Here is a 16,804-nt window from a genome sequence, read left to right on the forward strand (position 1 = left end):
GGAGTTGCGACAAGTAACATAATCTTGCAACTAGAATTTTGCAGTCAAGACCCAAAAGTTTTGGTTTTCTCACAAGCAGGGCCAAAACAATTACACTCAATAACCAAGAGTTTATGTTTTCTTACAAAGAAGGCCAAAATTTGAACAAGTCATGCGGATTTTCAATAGAAATTTTGGCAGCATAACCCATTGGAGAGAATGCAAATCAACAAGAATGTGGTTGTGTTGTTCATTCCAAAATTTATTCATGCACCAAGTGCAAGTCAATCAGTACATTCACTAGATGAAACATTCCATCTCATCATCCTACCAAATAATTTCCCCAACAACAGCACCACAAACTAAAAAATAAGCTCAGGCATCAACTCACTGATGGCCCTTCCTTTCTTCTCTTGTCATTCTTCTTCTGTTTGAATGAATGGTCAAAACACAGGCATTGACTCACCGAGACATGCCTTCCATCCGTGCGTCGAACACAAAAGGAGCTCAGATCAAGCACCCAATAGAATGACAAGCCATCAGGCACTTCACACCATCAGATATCCAACCATCCACTCTGCGGCAACCCAATTACGATCCAGCTCCATCCATCGGGTCTTCTCGCCCTTCGCAGTATCAAACTTTCCGGTGACCTGGGCAGAGAGAGACACACACACACAGAGACAACAAGATTAACTGGTGGCCGCAACCCATAAAGGACAAACAACAAGATTAACTGGTGTCGTTCTTCTATTTGAATGAATGGTCACAACACATGTGCCAACACATTGGGTCAACAAAAAAAAAGTTGTTTGGTTGAATCAGTTTAACAGGTTGACCCCTCATACAAACGGGTGCAAAATTCTTGCTAAAATTGTAAATAGAGATCATGATACAATATTATGAAAATACCTGCAAATGCTATGGTCCCTATTACATCGCAGTTCGTTAACCTGTGTCTGGGTTGCCGCAGCTGAAGCAGAATGACCGACCACGCCTCACCAACTCAACATTGTTGTAGCCTTCAGTTCCGCTGAAGGCTATTCTGCATTTTCAACAAAAAATAGCATCGCCATACAGCTTTCCTATGTCCAACATTTCCTACTTTAATAAAGTTACACCATTTCTCGAAGAGAGTGAATAGAACTAGACGAAGAGGGGTCAACAAGATCCTCAATGAGAAAAATGGAAGTTACATCAAGTCATGTTCCTCTTTTCCATTTATATCGTGATCATCTCTTAAACATCCGGTGAAGAGACATAAGCAACCCGATGAGGACTTATTCGGTTTGCGGTTTTCCTTGAGGATTCTTACAAGATTTTGATCCTCAAGATTTTTTTCATCCGTGTAGAATCTGTTTCAGAGGAACAGAGCTACATGATTCCAGAGGATTGTGTCTATATTGACCTCAATCCCGAGGGGGAGCATTACGTGAGTGCTCATGGAATTTTCTAAAGATTTGAGTGGGCATCTCATTCTAAGCATTTACTTTTCCCACTCGTGTGATTTGGTAATCCTGTAAACTGAACGAGCCCTCAAAGAATAATGGCTGGCTAGAGGCACGCTCCCCACAAGATAGGTTATCAAAATCATTGTTTCACCGTCGAACAACCAGAAAGGAAAGCAAGAGCATGAAAGGAAAACCGAACAAGTTTGGGAATTTCATAAAATGCTTGTGTTTTCAAATTTTGTTCATAAATTATAAAATGCTCACCTTTTAAAAGATGCTCAGAAATTACCAAAACTGTTCACATTTTCAAAAAACACTATCTTTTATAAAAAAAATCGTATTTTCCAGAAAAAACTAAATTTAAAAGTACCATCTAAAAAAGGCTGCTACAGTGAAACAGGACACCTTTGGGCGGCCTAGTCGTGGCCTCCCCTTTGGGCCTTGATGTTTTTGCTGTGGGAGACGGGAAGCTTAAGCTTGAGGCCCAGCCCAGCAAACCACCGCCTGCGGAAGCCGCCACTCCACGCCGTGAAACTGTACAGGCCAGCCGGAATCCGACGGCGCCTCTCCTCTCCCTCCACCGCGCCGAGCTCCCCACAAAACACCGGACGCACGCCTCTCCAAGTCCGCCGGCCCCCGACGCCCTCTCCGACGAGTAGGCCAGACCTCTCTCCACCACGCCGCGCCGGATCCCCGCCGCCGCTGACCTCCTTCGCCTCTCCCCTCCCTTCCGCCGCCATGCTTCTGGGCGCTAAGGTGGTACCCCGCGACAAGGTGAGCTCCCTTGCATCCCCTGCCTTCCACTTCTTAGCCTGCGCACCGCACGGGATTTGATTTGATTTTGATTTTGATTTTACTCCCCTTTTCTTTTCTAGAAGCAGCAAGGAGGCGGCGAGGAGGAGGAGATGGGATGTGACGGGATGAGGGCGAGTGAGGTTGTTAGCAAGGAGATGGAGGGCGTCCGTGCCATCGTGCTCAAGCCGTCCGAGTCCCTCGACGAGTCGCGGTTCACCAAAATCGCCGGCGCCGACTTCAACGACGCCGGCCTCGGCCTCGACGGCCTTCTTGGCTCCCTCGCCTCCACGGGGTTCCAGGCCTCCAACCTCGGCGACGCCATCGACGTCGTCAATCAGATGGTATGCCCGCTTTTTCCCTTTCTCCCTCAGCCGCGAGCTTTGCCCTTTTCAGCATGGGATTAGTTCGCAGATACTCCAGCACCGGAGTAATTTATTTTGCCATTTGGAGCACTTAGATAGCTGGATGGATATATATCGTTTCGATGCCAGGGTGAAGCTGATAAGTGTTTTTTCCCCAAAGTGAATCTTTCAGATGTATCTCAACAGTCTAGCTGAATGCGTGTGCGTCTCCTATTTAATCCAAGTGCTTTGCATTAAATTTGCTGGAGATGATCTATATGAAGGAATGCCTGTCATATCACTATGCATGCTTCCGAAAAAAAATATTCTTTTCCAGAATTTCTGCCGATTTTCGCTACTCCTTACATAAAGCTGTAATTTTCTACAATGAAGTTAGATTGGAGCTTGTCGCATGAGAAGCCAAGCGAGGACTGTGATGAAGCTGAACTTGACCCGAAATACAGAGAATCTGTCAGGTGCAAGATATTTCTTGGTTTCACTTCAAACCTTGTTTCTTCCGGTATACGGGATGTTATACGGTTTCTAGCTCAACATCACATGGTAAGTGCTCCAACTTGTGTCACGTCTGCAAATCTGAAAGCAAAACAACTTTAAATATCATTTTAAGAATCTGTGTAGCACAAGTATGCCTACTTGCCTGGAGATGTTTGTTCCAGTTAATCACTAACTTCACTAACTGCATTGCCATTGATGACTAATTTCCTAATCCATGCTATATTTTCCACAAAATTCTTCAGGTGGATGTTATTGTTACGACAGCTGGGGGTATAGAGGAAGACCTCATAAAATGCCTCGCACCAACTTACCGAGGTGAATTTTCTTTACCTGGGGCACTGCTACGGTCAAAAGGACTTAACCGGATAGGAAATCTGTTGGTGCCCAATGATAACTATTGCAAGTTTGAAAACTGGATCATGCCACTCTTTGACCAGATGCTACAAGAACAATCTACTGAGGTAATCATTCCTCTTGGCTTAAACACAGCTGGTACTAATCTGTTTTAGTTTTCGTTCGGTATGTCCCTAGTTACTGAAATCCCCCGATAGTGTGGATTATGGCTACCCTTCCTTGTACGTGTCATGGGCCCATTATAGTGCACATGGAAGCTTCTGATGCATAAATTAGCTGCAAAGTTGGTAATTTGCAGGGGATGCATGAATAGGATAGTACATTAATTATATCTTGTATTTAGCGAAACTAGTAGTAATATAATTTTGATAGGGTTGTCTTCTAGTCTTTGCAAATTTCCTTAATTGAAGGGTACACAATTACTTTTCTGGAACAGCAAATAAGTATTTCTTTCAAATGCTATAGTAAGGATGCTTAAAACAACTGAAATTCTACATAACATGAAGTCACGAACTTTATTGTAACCCAGCTCCATGAGTTTCCTTTCTTTCAGATGTATGGATCTAGCAATATATACACGAATAAAACATCCAGACTACAGAATCTTGTCAAACGTAATGTGTGAAGTACACTTTATAAGTTGCTGCACAAGTTGCTGAAGTCTACGCAGATAGTGTTGCACCTCGGTTGATATTTGATTGTTTAATTAAAGATAATCCAGCATTTCCTACAATGTGAGTTCTTTGTACAAGCTTCACTACTGACCATACTTATGTTTCTTTTAACTTCTTGTTACCTACAGAATGTCTGGACACCATCAAAAGTGATTGCTCGTCTTGGCAAAGAAATAAATGATGAAAGCTCCTACCTTTACTGGGCATACAAGGTAGTATGCTTTTGAAAGTTCTTCTTTATTTTTCAAATTATCAAAAAGTCTGCAGGCATGCGTTTGTGTAAATGCTGATCATATTTAGGGAGTCTGTAAATAACTATGTTTGGTAAACAGGGAGATAAACTAGGGTTCTTCTTAAGAATTTTGTTGAGTTTGATTCTCATATTGGTTTTGTTTTACCATAAAAAATTCTTTACCATATTGAGTATTATGATTTTGCCCGGAAATAGTAATCATTCCTGAACCAAACTTTTATTTTGTCTGAAGTGGTGGGTCACAGTTTAGGATATGTAAGCATGGCAGAGTTGCTGGCTGGCTGTTACACTTGTTGGGTTGTCCTTCACTTTATTCCATGGAGAATATGCTTCACACTGGGTTGTTTTTTCTGTGTTGAAATTCTTAGCTTTCAAGAACTATTTGTGCAAAGGCTGAAGTTGCAAAGTGCTGACTCGTTAAAATCGACCAGAACAATATTCCTGTATACTGCCCAGCATTGACTGATGGATCACTCGGAGACATGCTGTTTTGTCATGCAGTTCGCAATCCTGGTCTTATTATCGACATTGTACAAGGTAAGTTCCACTTTATTTGATATCCTTACTTTGTGTTTGTTTTCAAATGCTTGAATGGTTTGCAGATATAAGGCTGATAAATGGTGAAGCCATTCATGCAAGCCCAAGGAAGACAGGTGCCATAATTCTTGGTGGAGGCCTTCCAAAGCATCACATATGCAATGCAAATATGTTTCGCAATGGTGCAGATTATGCAGTCTATGTCAACACAGCTCAAGAGTTTGATGGAAGCGACTCAGGAGCACACCCAGATGAAGCAGTTTCATGGGGAAAGATCAAAGGTTCAGCAAAGCCTGTAAAGGTATATATAGATGTTCACAAGTTTGAGATATTTTTGTTTTGTGTTTTGCATACTAGTACTAGGTAATATTTTCCTTAGGTATTAGGGTATAATGATCATGATGCACCTGCTCATGTGTCCTGCAATTGGCTTATAGAAAATTGCATGCATGATCCTGAGCTGGCTTATAATATTTAGACCATCTTGATTTATCATTTTCCCATGTACACTGTAGAATAATATTGCAGCCTATGAGTTTATGGCAGTACGAGTGATTTCAAGAGACATAATTTTGCTATGCAATGGTGTCATACAATCATATTTGATGATCATCATTATTGTAATCTAACATTTCAGCTTCTGGAAATTCCAGGTTCACTGTGATGCTACTATCGCTTTCCCGTTACTTGTAGCCGCAACATTTGCACGGAGGTCTCGTAGTGCAAATTCAACCAACTGAATTTCTGGCTGCGAACTAAGGGCCTGAATTTTTTTTATTGATCTCCAACCATTTGTCCGGGCTCTTTGGAGGATAACATGCATAGAAGGTTTTTTGTCAGATGCAGGCCACGATTACTGATTCCTTTTGCTCGATGTACACCTGAGGTTGTAATACCAATTGTATGCTTTGTAATGAGATTGTGTAAGAGGAAATGGACGATTGCGTCGTTCCTCTCTTTATCTGACTGGAAAAAACTGCGACTTTACAAGCAAAGTATCTGGTGAGGATCATCTGGTTTTGTAAGACGTGGGACTTGAAAAAGAGGACAGGCTTACAGCATTGGGCCAACAAAATAAAGTTGTTGATTGATCCCTCGTACAAACCGGGTGAGAGATTCTTGCTAAAATTGTAAATAGAGATTGTGATACGGTATTATGAAAATTCTTGCAAATGCTATGGTCCCTATTACATCACGGTTCGTTAACCGGCGTCTGGGTTGCCACAGCTGAAGCAGAATGACCGACCACGCCTCACCAAGTCAACATTGTTGTACCCTTCAGTTCTGCTGAAGGTTATTCTGCATTTTCAACACAAAATAGCATTGCCATACAGCTTTCATATGTCCAGCATTTCCTGCGCCATCTCACGCAACCATCCTGCACGAGCATGACATCTGCAAGTTGACACAACAACGAATGCCAAGCGGACGAGATGCACACCCCCCCCCCCCCCCCCCCCCCCTCTCCTACATTATGTCGAGCGCCCAATGTGCATTTTCTCGGAGAGGGGTCAACAAGGTCCTCAATGAGAAATTTGGAAGTTACATCAAGTCGTATTCCTCTTTTTCATTTATATCGTGATCATCTCTTAAACATCCGGTGAAGAGACATAATTAACCAGCTGGGTACTTATTCGGTTTGTGGTTTTCCTAGAGGATTCTTACAAGATTTTGATCCTCAGGAATTTTTCATCTGTGTAGAATTTGTTTCACAGAATAGAGGTACAAGATCCCAGAGGATTGTGTCTATATTGACCTCATTCCTTGCAGGATTATTTTGTTGATTCCCGAGGAGGATTCTTAGCATTACGTGAGACCTCATGGAAATTTTCTAAGGATTTGAGTTGGAATCTCATTCTAACCATTTACTTTTCCTACCCTACCCCTGTGATTTGGAAATCCTGTAAACCGAACGAGCCATCAAATAATAATGGCTAGAGACACAGTCCCCACAAGACAGGTTATCAAATCGTCGAACAAACGGAAAGAAGAACAAGAGCATGGAAGGAAACCAAACAAGTTTGGGAATTCATAAAATGTTTGTGTCTTCAAAATTTGTTCACAAATTAAAAAATGCTCTCACTGTTTTCAGAAATTACAAAAACTGCTCAAATTTTCCAAAAACACTCTCTTTTATGAGAAAAATCGGAATTTAAAAGTACCACCTAAAAAAGACTGGTGCAGTGCCAGGACGACACAGTGGGGAGCTCTTATCGGCGCCTTCTGCGCCGGTTAGGAGTTGTGGCGCCTACTACGTTTCTTTGCGGGCTGATTCTACGAAGCCCAGTTAGAGTTCGCTAGACTATTTCGATCTTTCGCTCGTGAAGTTGATCGCTAGACTGTTTCTTCTTTTTTTTGGACGGGAACGCTAGACTGTTTCTTTGAGCGCTAGACTGGTACAGAAAGAGAAACTGTTTCGCTCGATGTTTAAACTCATTCAGGAACTATCTTCAAATGACGTTTTCTTTACCATAATGTTAGGGTAGTGGAAAAGCTTTTTTCATGATTTTTTTGTCAATTCGAAAAAGATCAGAAAATGAAAGTTTGCGAACTTCAAAAAAAAGGGTGAACTACATATGTATTTGCGAACTAAATTTGAAAAAAGGTAAAAAAAATGTATTGGCTGATTTAATTTTGAAATAGGTGAACAAAATTTGTATTGTGTGTCTCGATGACTAATTGTTGGAAGGGTGAACAATTTTTTAATTAGGTGACTAATTCTTTTAAAAAATGAAGTATTTTTTAATTCGGTGAACTAAATCTTAAAATGGGTGAACTGAATTTGAAATGAGTGACCTAATTTTAAAAATGTGTAAACTATATTTGTATTTGATGAAATAATTTTGATATAGTGAAAAAAATTCTTGAAAATGGGTGAATTAAATTTGTATTTAGTAATCTATATTTGAACATGGATGAACAAAATTTGTATTGGGTGAACTAAATTTGAAATAAGTGAACTAAATTTACAATGACTGGTTTTGAAATCGTGTGAACTAACTTTGAAATGGGTGTACTAAATTTAAATTTGGTGAACAATATTTGTACTTAAGAACTAATTTGGAGAAAAGGTGAACAAAATTAGTATTACACGAAATAATTTTGAAAAATGAGTGAGCAAAAAATGTATTGGGTGAACTAAATTTGAAAATGGGTGACTAATTTTAAATTAGGTGAATTATATTTGTATTTGTGATCTAATTTTGAAAATGTGAACAAAAATATTATTACGCGAAATAATTTTGAAAATGTGTGAACAAAATTTGTATTTAGTGAACTAAAATTTGAAAATTGGTCAACTAGTTTTGAATTGGTTGAACTAAAGTTGAAAATGGGTGAACTAAATATGAAATGAGTGGCCTAATTTGGAAAATTGGTGAACTATTTGAATTAGGTGAACTATATTTTGTATTTAGTGAACTTTATTTTTGAAAAAAAAGGTGCACAAATTTTGCATTGGGTGAACTAATTTTTAAAATCATGTACTAAATTTGAATTGGGTGAACTAAATTTGAATTGGGTGGACTGATTTTTAAAATGGGTGAACTAATTTTGAAAATGGGTGAACTAAATTGAATTGGGTGAACTAATTTTGAAAATGGGTGAACTAAATTGAATTGGGTGAACTGATTTTTGAAATGGGTGAATGAAATTTGAATTGGGTGAACTGATTTTTAAAATGGGTGAACTAAATTTGAATGGGGTGAACTGATTTTTAAAATGGGTGAACTAAATTTGAACTAAGTAACCTAATTTCAAAAATGGCTTATTTAATTTTTAAAATAGGTGAAAAAAATTTGTATAGGGTGAACTAATTTTGAATTGGGTGAACTAAATTTGAAATGGGCGACTTAATTTTCAAAATTAGTTCACCAAAGACAAAATTTGTATTGGGTGAACTAATTGTGAAAATAGGTGAACTAAAATTGAGTGACTTTATTTTGCAAATGGGTGAACTATATTTGTTTTTAGTGAACTATTTTTGAAAATTTGTTACCAATTTGTTTTGAAAAAAGAGTGAACAAAACTTGTCGTTGGTGAACTAATTCTGAAAAATGGGTGAAAAAATTATATTGAGTGAACTAAGTTCTAAATGAGGGAACTAAATTTAAAATGACTAAATTTGAATCGTGTGAACTAAATTTGAATTCATTGTGTACTAACTTTGAAAAAACATGGTGAAATAAAATTTGGTAACTATTTGTATTTGTAAATGGATTGTGAAAAAGGGTGAACCAAAACTGTATTTGGTGAACTACTTTTGAAAAATAGGTGAACAATATTTGTATTGGGTGAACTACTCCATCATGTAAAAAGCGGGTGTGCAGATTAGTAAAACTCAATAAATATCAGTTTCGAAACTAAAAGCACAGTAATGAAGCACTCGAACATCTTGTCACTCCGACACACAATTTACTGAATCAACACCATAAATTATAATATGCTGTTTTAGCACCATTACGTCTGATCCATTATTTAACAAACCAGTAAAAGACCTAATTCTTAAGCAGACTGATGGGCGATGGACCTGCGCTAGCAGCACAGAGAAGTAAAAAATATCACCATCATAGCATGTCATTGTCAGGCAAGGAATACTCATCCTTTTTGGGCCTGGCGATGCTGATGATAATGTATCTTGTGTTTCCAATAGGTACCTTCGAAGGGCGCACATATACAGCATAATAATTGACAAACTAAATAGCAACCAAGGGAGGATTGTGCGATAGGATTAGTTGAGGAAACATAGTCCCAGGGGCATTCCTTTCTTCTTTCTTTTCAAGAACCTTGAGAGAAAAAGACAACATGTTGATGATTATTATCAACAAAGACTAGCCAAGACAAAACCGTGCTATAACTGACGGTCATAGAGCACTCTGCTTTGTCGAACACATGGAGTAGTTTGATACTTTCCTGTCACACAGCACTCTGCTTTGTCGAAGACATGGAGCAGTTTGATACTTTCCTGTAATAAAGCATTCTGCTTTGTCAAACACAGAGCACTTTTCTTTCCCTATATATACACAGTGAAAAATTGATCTGAACGAAGTAAACAGAAGTTGTTGAAAATGGATTCTTAAAGAAATTAATTCATTCTACAGCACCACAAAACTAAAACAGATAAGTTGTACGAAAAAAGAAGCAGTTACAAAGGCAAAATGACTATTAACTCTAGGTAGTTGATTGCATATTTGCCATTACGAGCAAATATATTGTATATTCTATATTTGGCAATACAGGTAAAGGAGGAGGTAATCGATTCCCATCAAGGAAACATAGACATCAAAAGTGTTTTGATAGTCTTGAAAAAGACTATTAACTCTAGGAAGGAACCCTGTGAACCTAAGTGTGGCTGTTGGTCTCAGTGGCTGGCTCTCATGTGCCAGGTTTGCGCTAGTATGTTTATGTGCACAAGTTTCACCGAAACTGCTTCGTTGCGGCTGATCCACTTGGTGTTGTGTGGTCTCTCCGGCCATTGAAAAACAAAATTGAGAGCTCACATGAGGCTGCACAGAAGGCTTCATCAGTACCTCTCCGTAAAGAAATATAAGAGCATTTAGATCACTAAAGTTATTTTTCTTTATGGAGGGAGTACCTCTTATGCTTTGTCATGCAAAAGGTGCATATATGTTCCATGATTTTCAGTTTTTGTGTGTAATACTGATATAAACACCTTATCTGTAACGATGCGATTAATAGTGTATCTCTTGCACACTAAAAAACTACAGAGTGGCTCATAGACAACAAGGGATCAGAAACTAACTTGACAACAGTGAAATCACTTCTTCTTGTGGTAAAAGGCACTGTTAATCGGTTCTAATCACTGAGACTTTTGTTGGTATGCAGAGTGTGTAAGATGAATGAGTTAACAAAATTACCACATAGTTGGTATGCAGAGTGTGTAAGACGAACCATCGGCGGCCATAAAGATTCTTCAGAAACTTCGTCTCTACAGAGAGCGGATCCTCGAAATGAACCTGCTCCGCCCGATCTACTGCCTCGTCTTGGATTAGGGTTCCAATCGAACGAAAGAGAGAAAGAGGAGCAGAAGCGAATCGGGGTTGTGGCGAAGAAGAAAGAAAGAAGGAAGAGAAGCAGAGGAGCCGTTGGTGTTGGTGTTGGGGAACGCAGTAATTTCAAAAAAATTCCTACGATCACGCAAGATCTATCTAGGAGAAGCATAACAATGGGCGGGGAGAGTGTGTCCACGTACCCTCGTAGACCGAAAGCGGAAGCGTTTTATCAACGCGGTTGATGTCGTCGTACGTCTTCACGATCCGACCGATCCTAGCACCGAACGTACGGCACCTCCGTGTTCAGCACACGTTCAGCTCGATGACGTCCCTCGTACTCTTGATCCAGTTGAGGCCGAGGGAGAGTTTCGTCAGCACGACGGCGTGGCGACGGTGACGATGAAGTTACCGGCGCAGGGCTTTGCCTAAGCACTACGACGATATGACCGAGGTGTGTAACTGTGGAGGGGGGCACCGCACACGGCTAAGAGATTGTCTGTTGTGCTTTGGGGTGCCCCCTTGGCCACGTATACAAAGGAGGGAGGAGGAGGAGGTCGGCCTAGGAGGGGCGTGCCTATAGGGGGAGTCCAACTAGGATTCCCAATCCTAGTTGGAATCCCCTTCCTTTTCCAAGAGGGGAGAGAGGGAAGGAGTAGGAGAGGGAGAAGGAAAGAGAGGGGGGCGCCGCCCCCTCCCTAGTCCAATTCGGACTTGCCATGGGGGGGGGGCACCCCTTGAGGCCCTTCTCTCCTTTCTTGTATGGCCCATTAAGGCCCACTACTTCCCCCAGCGAATTCACGTAACTCTTCGGTACTCCGAAAAATACCCGAATTACTCGGAGCCTTTCTGATGTCCGAATATAGCCTTCCAATATATAGATCTTTACCTCTCGACCATTTCGAGACTCCTCGTCATGTCCGTGATCTCATCCGGGACTCCGAACAACCATCGATCATCAAAACACATAACTCAAAATACAAATCGTCATCGAACGTTAAGCGTGCGGACCCTACGGGTTCGAGAACTATGTAGACATGACTGAGACACATCTCCGGTCAATAACCAATAGCGGAACCTGGATGATCATATATTTTTTGACAGAAAGACTGTAAGGGAACCCCCTACAGTATAATTGGTGCAACAAACCCAAATTGCAAGTACCATGCCTTGAACCTGGGTGGGTGGGAAGGCATCAGCCCCTTCCCGCCAGTAGGCTATGCCTTAGTCTCCCTGGATGCTCATATTGGCTCCTACATATTCTATGAAGATCTTTATCGGTCAAACCGCATAACAACATACGTTGTTCCCTTTGTCATCGGTATGTTACTTGCCCGAGATTCGATCGTCGGTATCACCATACCTAGTTCAATCTCATTACCGGCAAGTCTCTTTACTCGTTTTGTAATGCATCATCCCGCAACTAACTCATTAGTCACATTGCTTGCAAGGCTTATAGTGATGTGCATTACCGAGAGGGCCCAGAGATACCTCTCCGAAACACGGGGTGACAAATCCTAATCTCGATCTATGCCAACTCAACAAACACCGTCGGAGACACCTGTAGAGCATCTTTCTAATCACCCAGTTACGTTGTGATGTTTGATAGCACACTAAGTGTTCCTCCGGTATTCGGGAGTTGCATAATCTCATAGTCATAGGAACATGTATAAGTCATGAAGAAAGCAATACCAATAAACTAAACGATCATAGTGCTAAGCTAACGGATGGGTCTTGTCCATCACATCATTATCCAATGATGTGATCCCATTCATCAAATGACAACACATGTCTATGGCTAGGAAACTTAACCATCTTTGATTAACGAGCTAGTCAAGTAGAGGCATACTAGGGACACTCTGTTTGTCTATGTATTCACACATGTATCAATTTTCCGGTTAATACAATTCTAGCATGAATAATGAACATTATCATGATATAAGGAAATAAAATAGTAACTTTATTATTGCCTCTAGGGCATATTTCCTTCAGTCTCCCACTTGCACTAGAGTCAATAATCTAGTTCACATCGCCATGTGATTTAACACCAATAGTTCACATCACCATGTGATTAACACCCATAGTTCACATCGCCATGTGACCAATACTCAAAGGGTTTACTAGAGTCAATAATCTAGTTCACATCGCTATGTGATTAACACCCAAGAGCACTAAGGTGTGATCATGTTTTGCTTGTGAGATAAATTTTAGTCTACGGGTCTGTAAAATTCAGATCCGTTTGTATTTTGCAAATTTCTATGCCTACAATGCTCTGCACGGAGCTACTCTAGCTAATTGCTCCCACTTTCAATATGTATCTAGATCGAGACTCGGAGTCATCTAGATCGGTGTCAAAGCTTGCATCGACGTAACTCTTTACGACGAACTCTTTATCACCTCCATAATCGAGAAATATTTCCTTAGTCCTCTAAGGATAATTTTGACCGCTGTTCAGTGATCTACTCTTGGATCACTATTGTACTCCTTTGCCAAACTCATGGTGAGGTACACAATAGGTCTGGTATACAGCATAGCATACTTTATAGAACCTATGACTAAGGCATAGGGAATGACTTTCATTCTCTTTCTATTTTCTGTCGTGGTCGGGTTTTGAGTCTTACTCAACTTCATACCTTACAACTCAGGCAAGAACTCCTTCTTTGACTGATCCATTCTGAACTCCTTCAAAATCTTATCAAGGTATGTACTCATTGGAAAAACTTATCAAGGTTCTTCATCTATCTCTATAGATCTTGATGCTCAATATGTAAGCAGATTCACCGAGGTCTTTCTTTGAAAAACTCTTTTCAAACACTCCTTTATGCTTTCCAGAAAATTCTACATCATTTCCGATCAACAATATGTCATTCACATATACTTATCAGAAAGCCTGTAGTGCTCCCACTCACTTTCTTGTAAATACAGGCTTCACCGTAAGTCTTGTATAAAACTATATGCTTTGATCAACTCATCAAAGCGTATATTCCAACTCCGAGATGCTTGCACCAGTCCATAGATGGATCGCTGGAGCTTGAAAATTTTGTTAGCACCTTTAGGATTGACAAAACCTTCTGGTTGCATCATATACAACTCTTCTTTAATAAATCCATTAAGGAATGTGGTTTTGATATCCATTTGCCAGATTTCATAAAATGCGGCAATTGCTAACATGATTCAGACAGACTTAAGCATCGATACGAGTGAGAAAATCTCATCGTAGTCAACACCTTGAACTTGTCAAAAACCTTTTTCCGACAAGTCTAGCTTTGTAGATAGTAACACTACTATCAGCGTCCGTCTTCCTCTTGAAGATCCATTTATTCTCTATGGCTTGCCGATCATTGGACAAGTCCACCAAAGTCCATACACTACTAGGGAAAACCCTAGTAGTAGCACGAGTTTAATGCCCACTAGTAGCGCGGGGCACCGTGCTACTAATAAGGCGCTACAGCTATTACTTAGCAGTAGCGCGTGCTACATGCGCTACTGCTAAAACACATAGCCGTAGCGTGTGTTCTCTCCCACGCTGCTGCTAATCTAGCTAGTAGCAGCGTGTTTACTATCCATCGCTACTAGTATTCTTTTTTTCATTTTTTATTTTGGGTGTATTTATACGCCGTTATACAAATTTTGGTACAATACCAATTATGAGGTTTATATCATTATGTCCATAACTGTGTGTCAAATGAAGGTGGATTAGGTTCAAGTGGAGGCAATATGTGGTGCATGTCAAAAGTATACTACTAATCCAAACTTGATCTAGTTTGGACTAGTAGTACTTTCGATGTGCACCACATGTTGCCTCCACTTGAATCTAATCCGCCAGCACAAGCTCTTTAATCATCATCATAGTCATTACCACCAACAGTAGTTATTTAATCATCATAGTCGTAGTGTAGCACATCATCATCTTCAAACTCATTCTAGCTAGTTAATCACCACCAACACTAGTTGCGGTAGCTATCTAATCACCACCAACACTAGCTAATAATCATCATCATAGTCATTACCACCAACACTAGCTATTTAATCATCATAGTCATAGTGTAGCACATCATCATCTTCAAACTCATTTCTAGCTAGCTAATCACTCCTGCTGCTCTCTCTCAGGTAAAATAACATAAAACATGTGTAGCACTCCTGCTTCATCAAGTTGGAGCATGCAGATGGACCTGTCTCCTAATCGTGGGCTGCGCTTCTGATTGCTGCCCCCTAGTACTTCTCTGCGATCGTTCACAATTTTGCTCCAGTCTTTCACTATTAAGCATTCCTCGCTATTAGAAATCCTGAATGCACTAAAGTGCATTGTAGGATATCTTGGCCGTAAGCTAACAATTCTCATGCGACCTTTAATCTCGATCCAATGAGGCACAACATTCATCGGGAGTCCCTGTTGAAGAACATCGTATAGTAACATACTTAGCAATGAAGTTTAGCTTAAAAAATAATGTATGCAAAAGATGCACTGAGGACAAATAGTAAAAATCTTACCATCTTTCCTAAATAGATGTGACCGTAGTTCAGTACGAACACTATTGGTCGCACGTTTTGAGTACTAAGATTTTTAAGTCCAGAAAAATAATTTGTCTTGACAGTATGAAGATCCTCAAGCCATGAAACATAATGACTTATCTCCTCGCAGTTTAGTTCAGCCCCAGGACAGTAATAGGTCATGTCTACCAAGCGCTGGACATGTTTGCTTGAACAGAAATAAGCTGTCAATAGAAATTAGTTGTCAACTATTTTTGAATAAACAATATCAAAGACATAAATATGGTTCAGAAACTCACATGATGGTATAACTGAAGGAAATATGCCCTAGAGGCAATAATAAAGTTATTATTTATTTCCTCATATCATGATAAATGTTTATTATTCATGCTAGAATTGTATTAACCGGAAACATAATACATGTGTGAATACATAGACAAACATAGTGTCACTAGTATGCCTCTACTTGACTAGCTCGTTAATCGAAGATGGTTGAGTTTCCTAGTCATGGACATGAGTTGTCATTTGATTAACGGGATCACATCATTAGGAGAATGATGTGATTGACTTGACCCATTTCGTTAGCTTAGCACTTGATCGTTTAGTATGTTGCTATTGCTTTCTTCATGACTTATACATGTTCCTATGACTATGAGATTATGCAACTCCCGTTTACCGGAGGAACACTTTGTGTGCTACCAAACGTCACAACGTAACTGGGTGATTATAAAGGTGCTCTACAGGTGTCTCCAAAGGTACTTGTTGAGTTGGCGTATTTCGAGATTAGGATTTGTCACTCCGATTGTCGGAGAGGTATCTCTGGGCCCTCTCGGTAATGCACATCACTATAAGCCTTGCAAGCATTGTAACTAATGAGTTAGTTGTGAGATGATGTATTACGGAACGAGTAAAGAGACTTGCCGGTAACGAGATTGAACTAGGTATTGAGATACCGACGATCGAATCTCGGGCAAGTAACATACCGATGACAAAGGGAACAACGTATGTTGTTATGCAATTTGACCGATAAAGATCTTCATAGAATATGTGGGAGCCAATATGAGCATCCAGGTTCCGCTATTGGTTATTGACCAGAGACGTGTCTCGGTCATGTCTACATAGTTCTCAAACTCGTAGGGTCCGCATGCTTAAAGTTTGGTGACGATCGGTATTATGAGTTTTTGTGTTTTGATGTACCGAAGGTAGTCCGGAGTTCCGGATATGATCACGGACATGACGAGGAGTCTCGAAATGGTCAAGACGTAAAGATCGATATATTGGACGACTATGTTCGGACATCGGAAAGGTTCCGGGAGGTTTCAGACATTTACCGGAGTACCGGGGGTTACCAGAACCCCCCGGGGAGTTAATTGGGCCTCATGGGCCTTAGTGGGAGAAGAGGAGG

The 16,804-nt window shown here is 40.3% G+C and overlaps 1 protein-coding gene across 4 annotated transcripts; it reads left to right on the top strand.

Moving 5' to 3' along the window:
* Window positions 1-1,925: 1,925 nt before the first annotated feature.
* On the top strand, window positions 1,926-6,000 carry LOC123076923 (deoxyhypusine synthase). Of its 4 annotated transcripts, none has more exons than XM_044499074.1 (8): window positions 1,926-2,204; window positions 2,306-2,566; window positions 2,960-3,127; window positions 3,325-3,543; window positions 4,239-4,322; window positions 4,795-4,900; window positions 4,966-5,201; window positions 5,554-6,000. In XM_044499074.1, the coding sequence occupies exons 1-8, from the start codon at window positions 2,169-2,171 to the stop codon at window positions 5,638-5,640; spliced, it is 1,197 nt and encodes a 398-aa protein (XP_044355009.1). In that variant the 5' UTR covers window positions 1,926-2,168; the 3' UTR covers window positions 5,641-6,000. The 4 variants fall into 4 exon arrangements, with proteins under 4 accessions (XP_044355009.1, XP_044355010.1, XP_044355011.1 ...); XM_044499075.1 differs by having other exon boundaries at window positions 1,932-2,204; window positions 2,309-2,566; XM_044499076.1 differs by having other exon boundaries at window positions 1,933-2,204; window positions 2,312-2,566.
* Window positions 6,001-16,804: the final 10,804 nt, after the last annotated feature.

Source organism: Triticum aestivum, chromosome 3D (genome assembly GCF_018294505.1).
Source record: "Triticum aestivum cultivar Chinese Spring chromosome 3D, IWGSC CS RefSeq v2.1, whole genome shotgun sequence".
NCBI lineage: Eukaryota > Viridiplantae > Streptophyta > Magnoliopsida > Poales > Poaceae > Triticum > Triticum aestivum.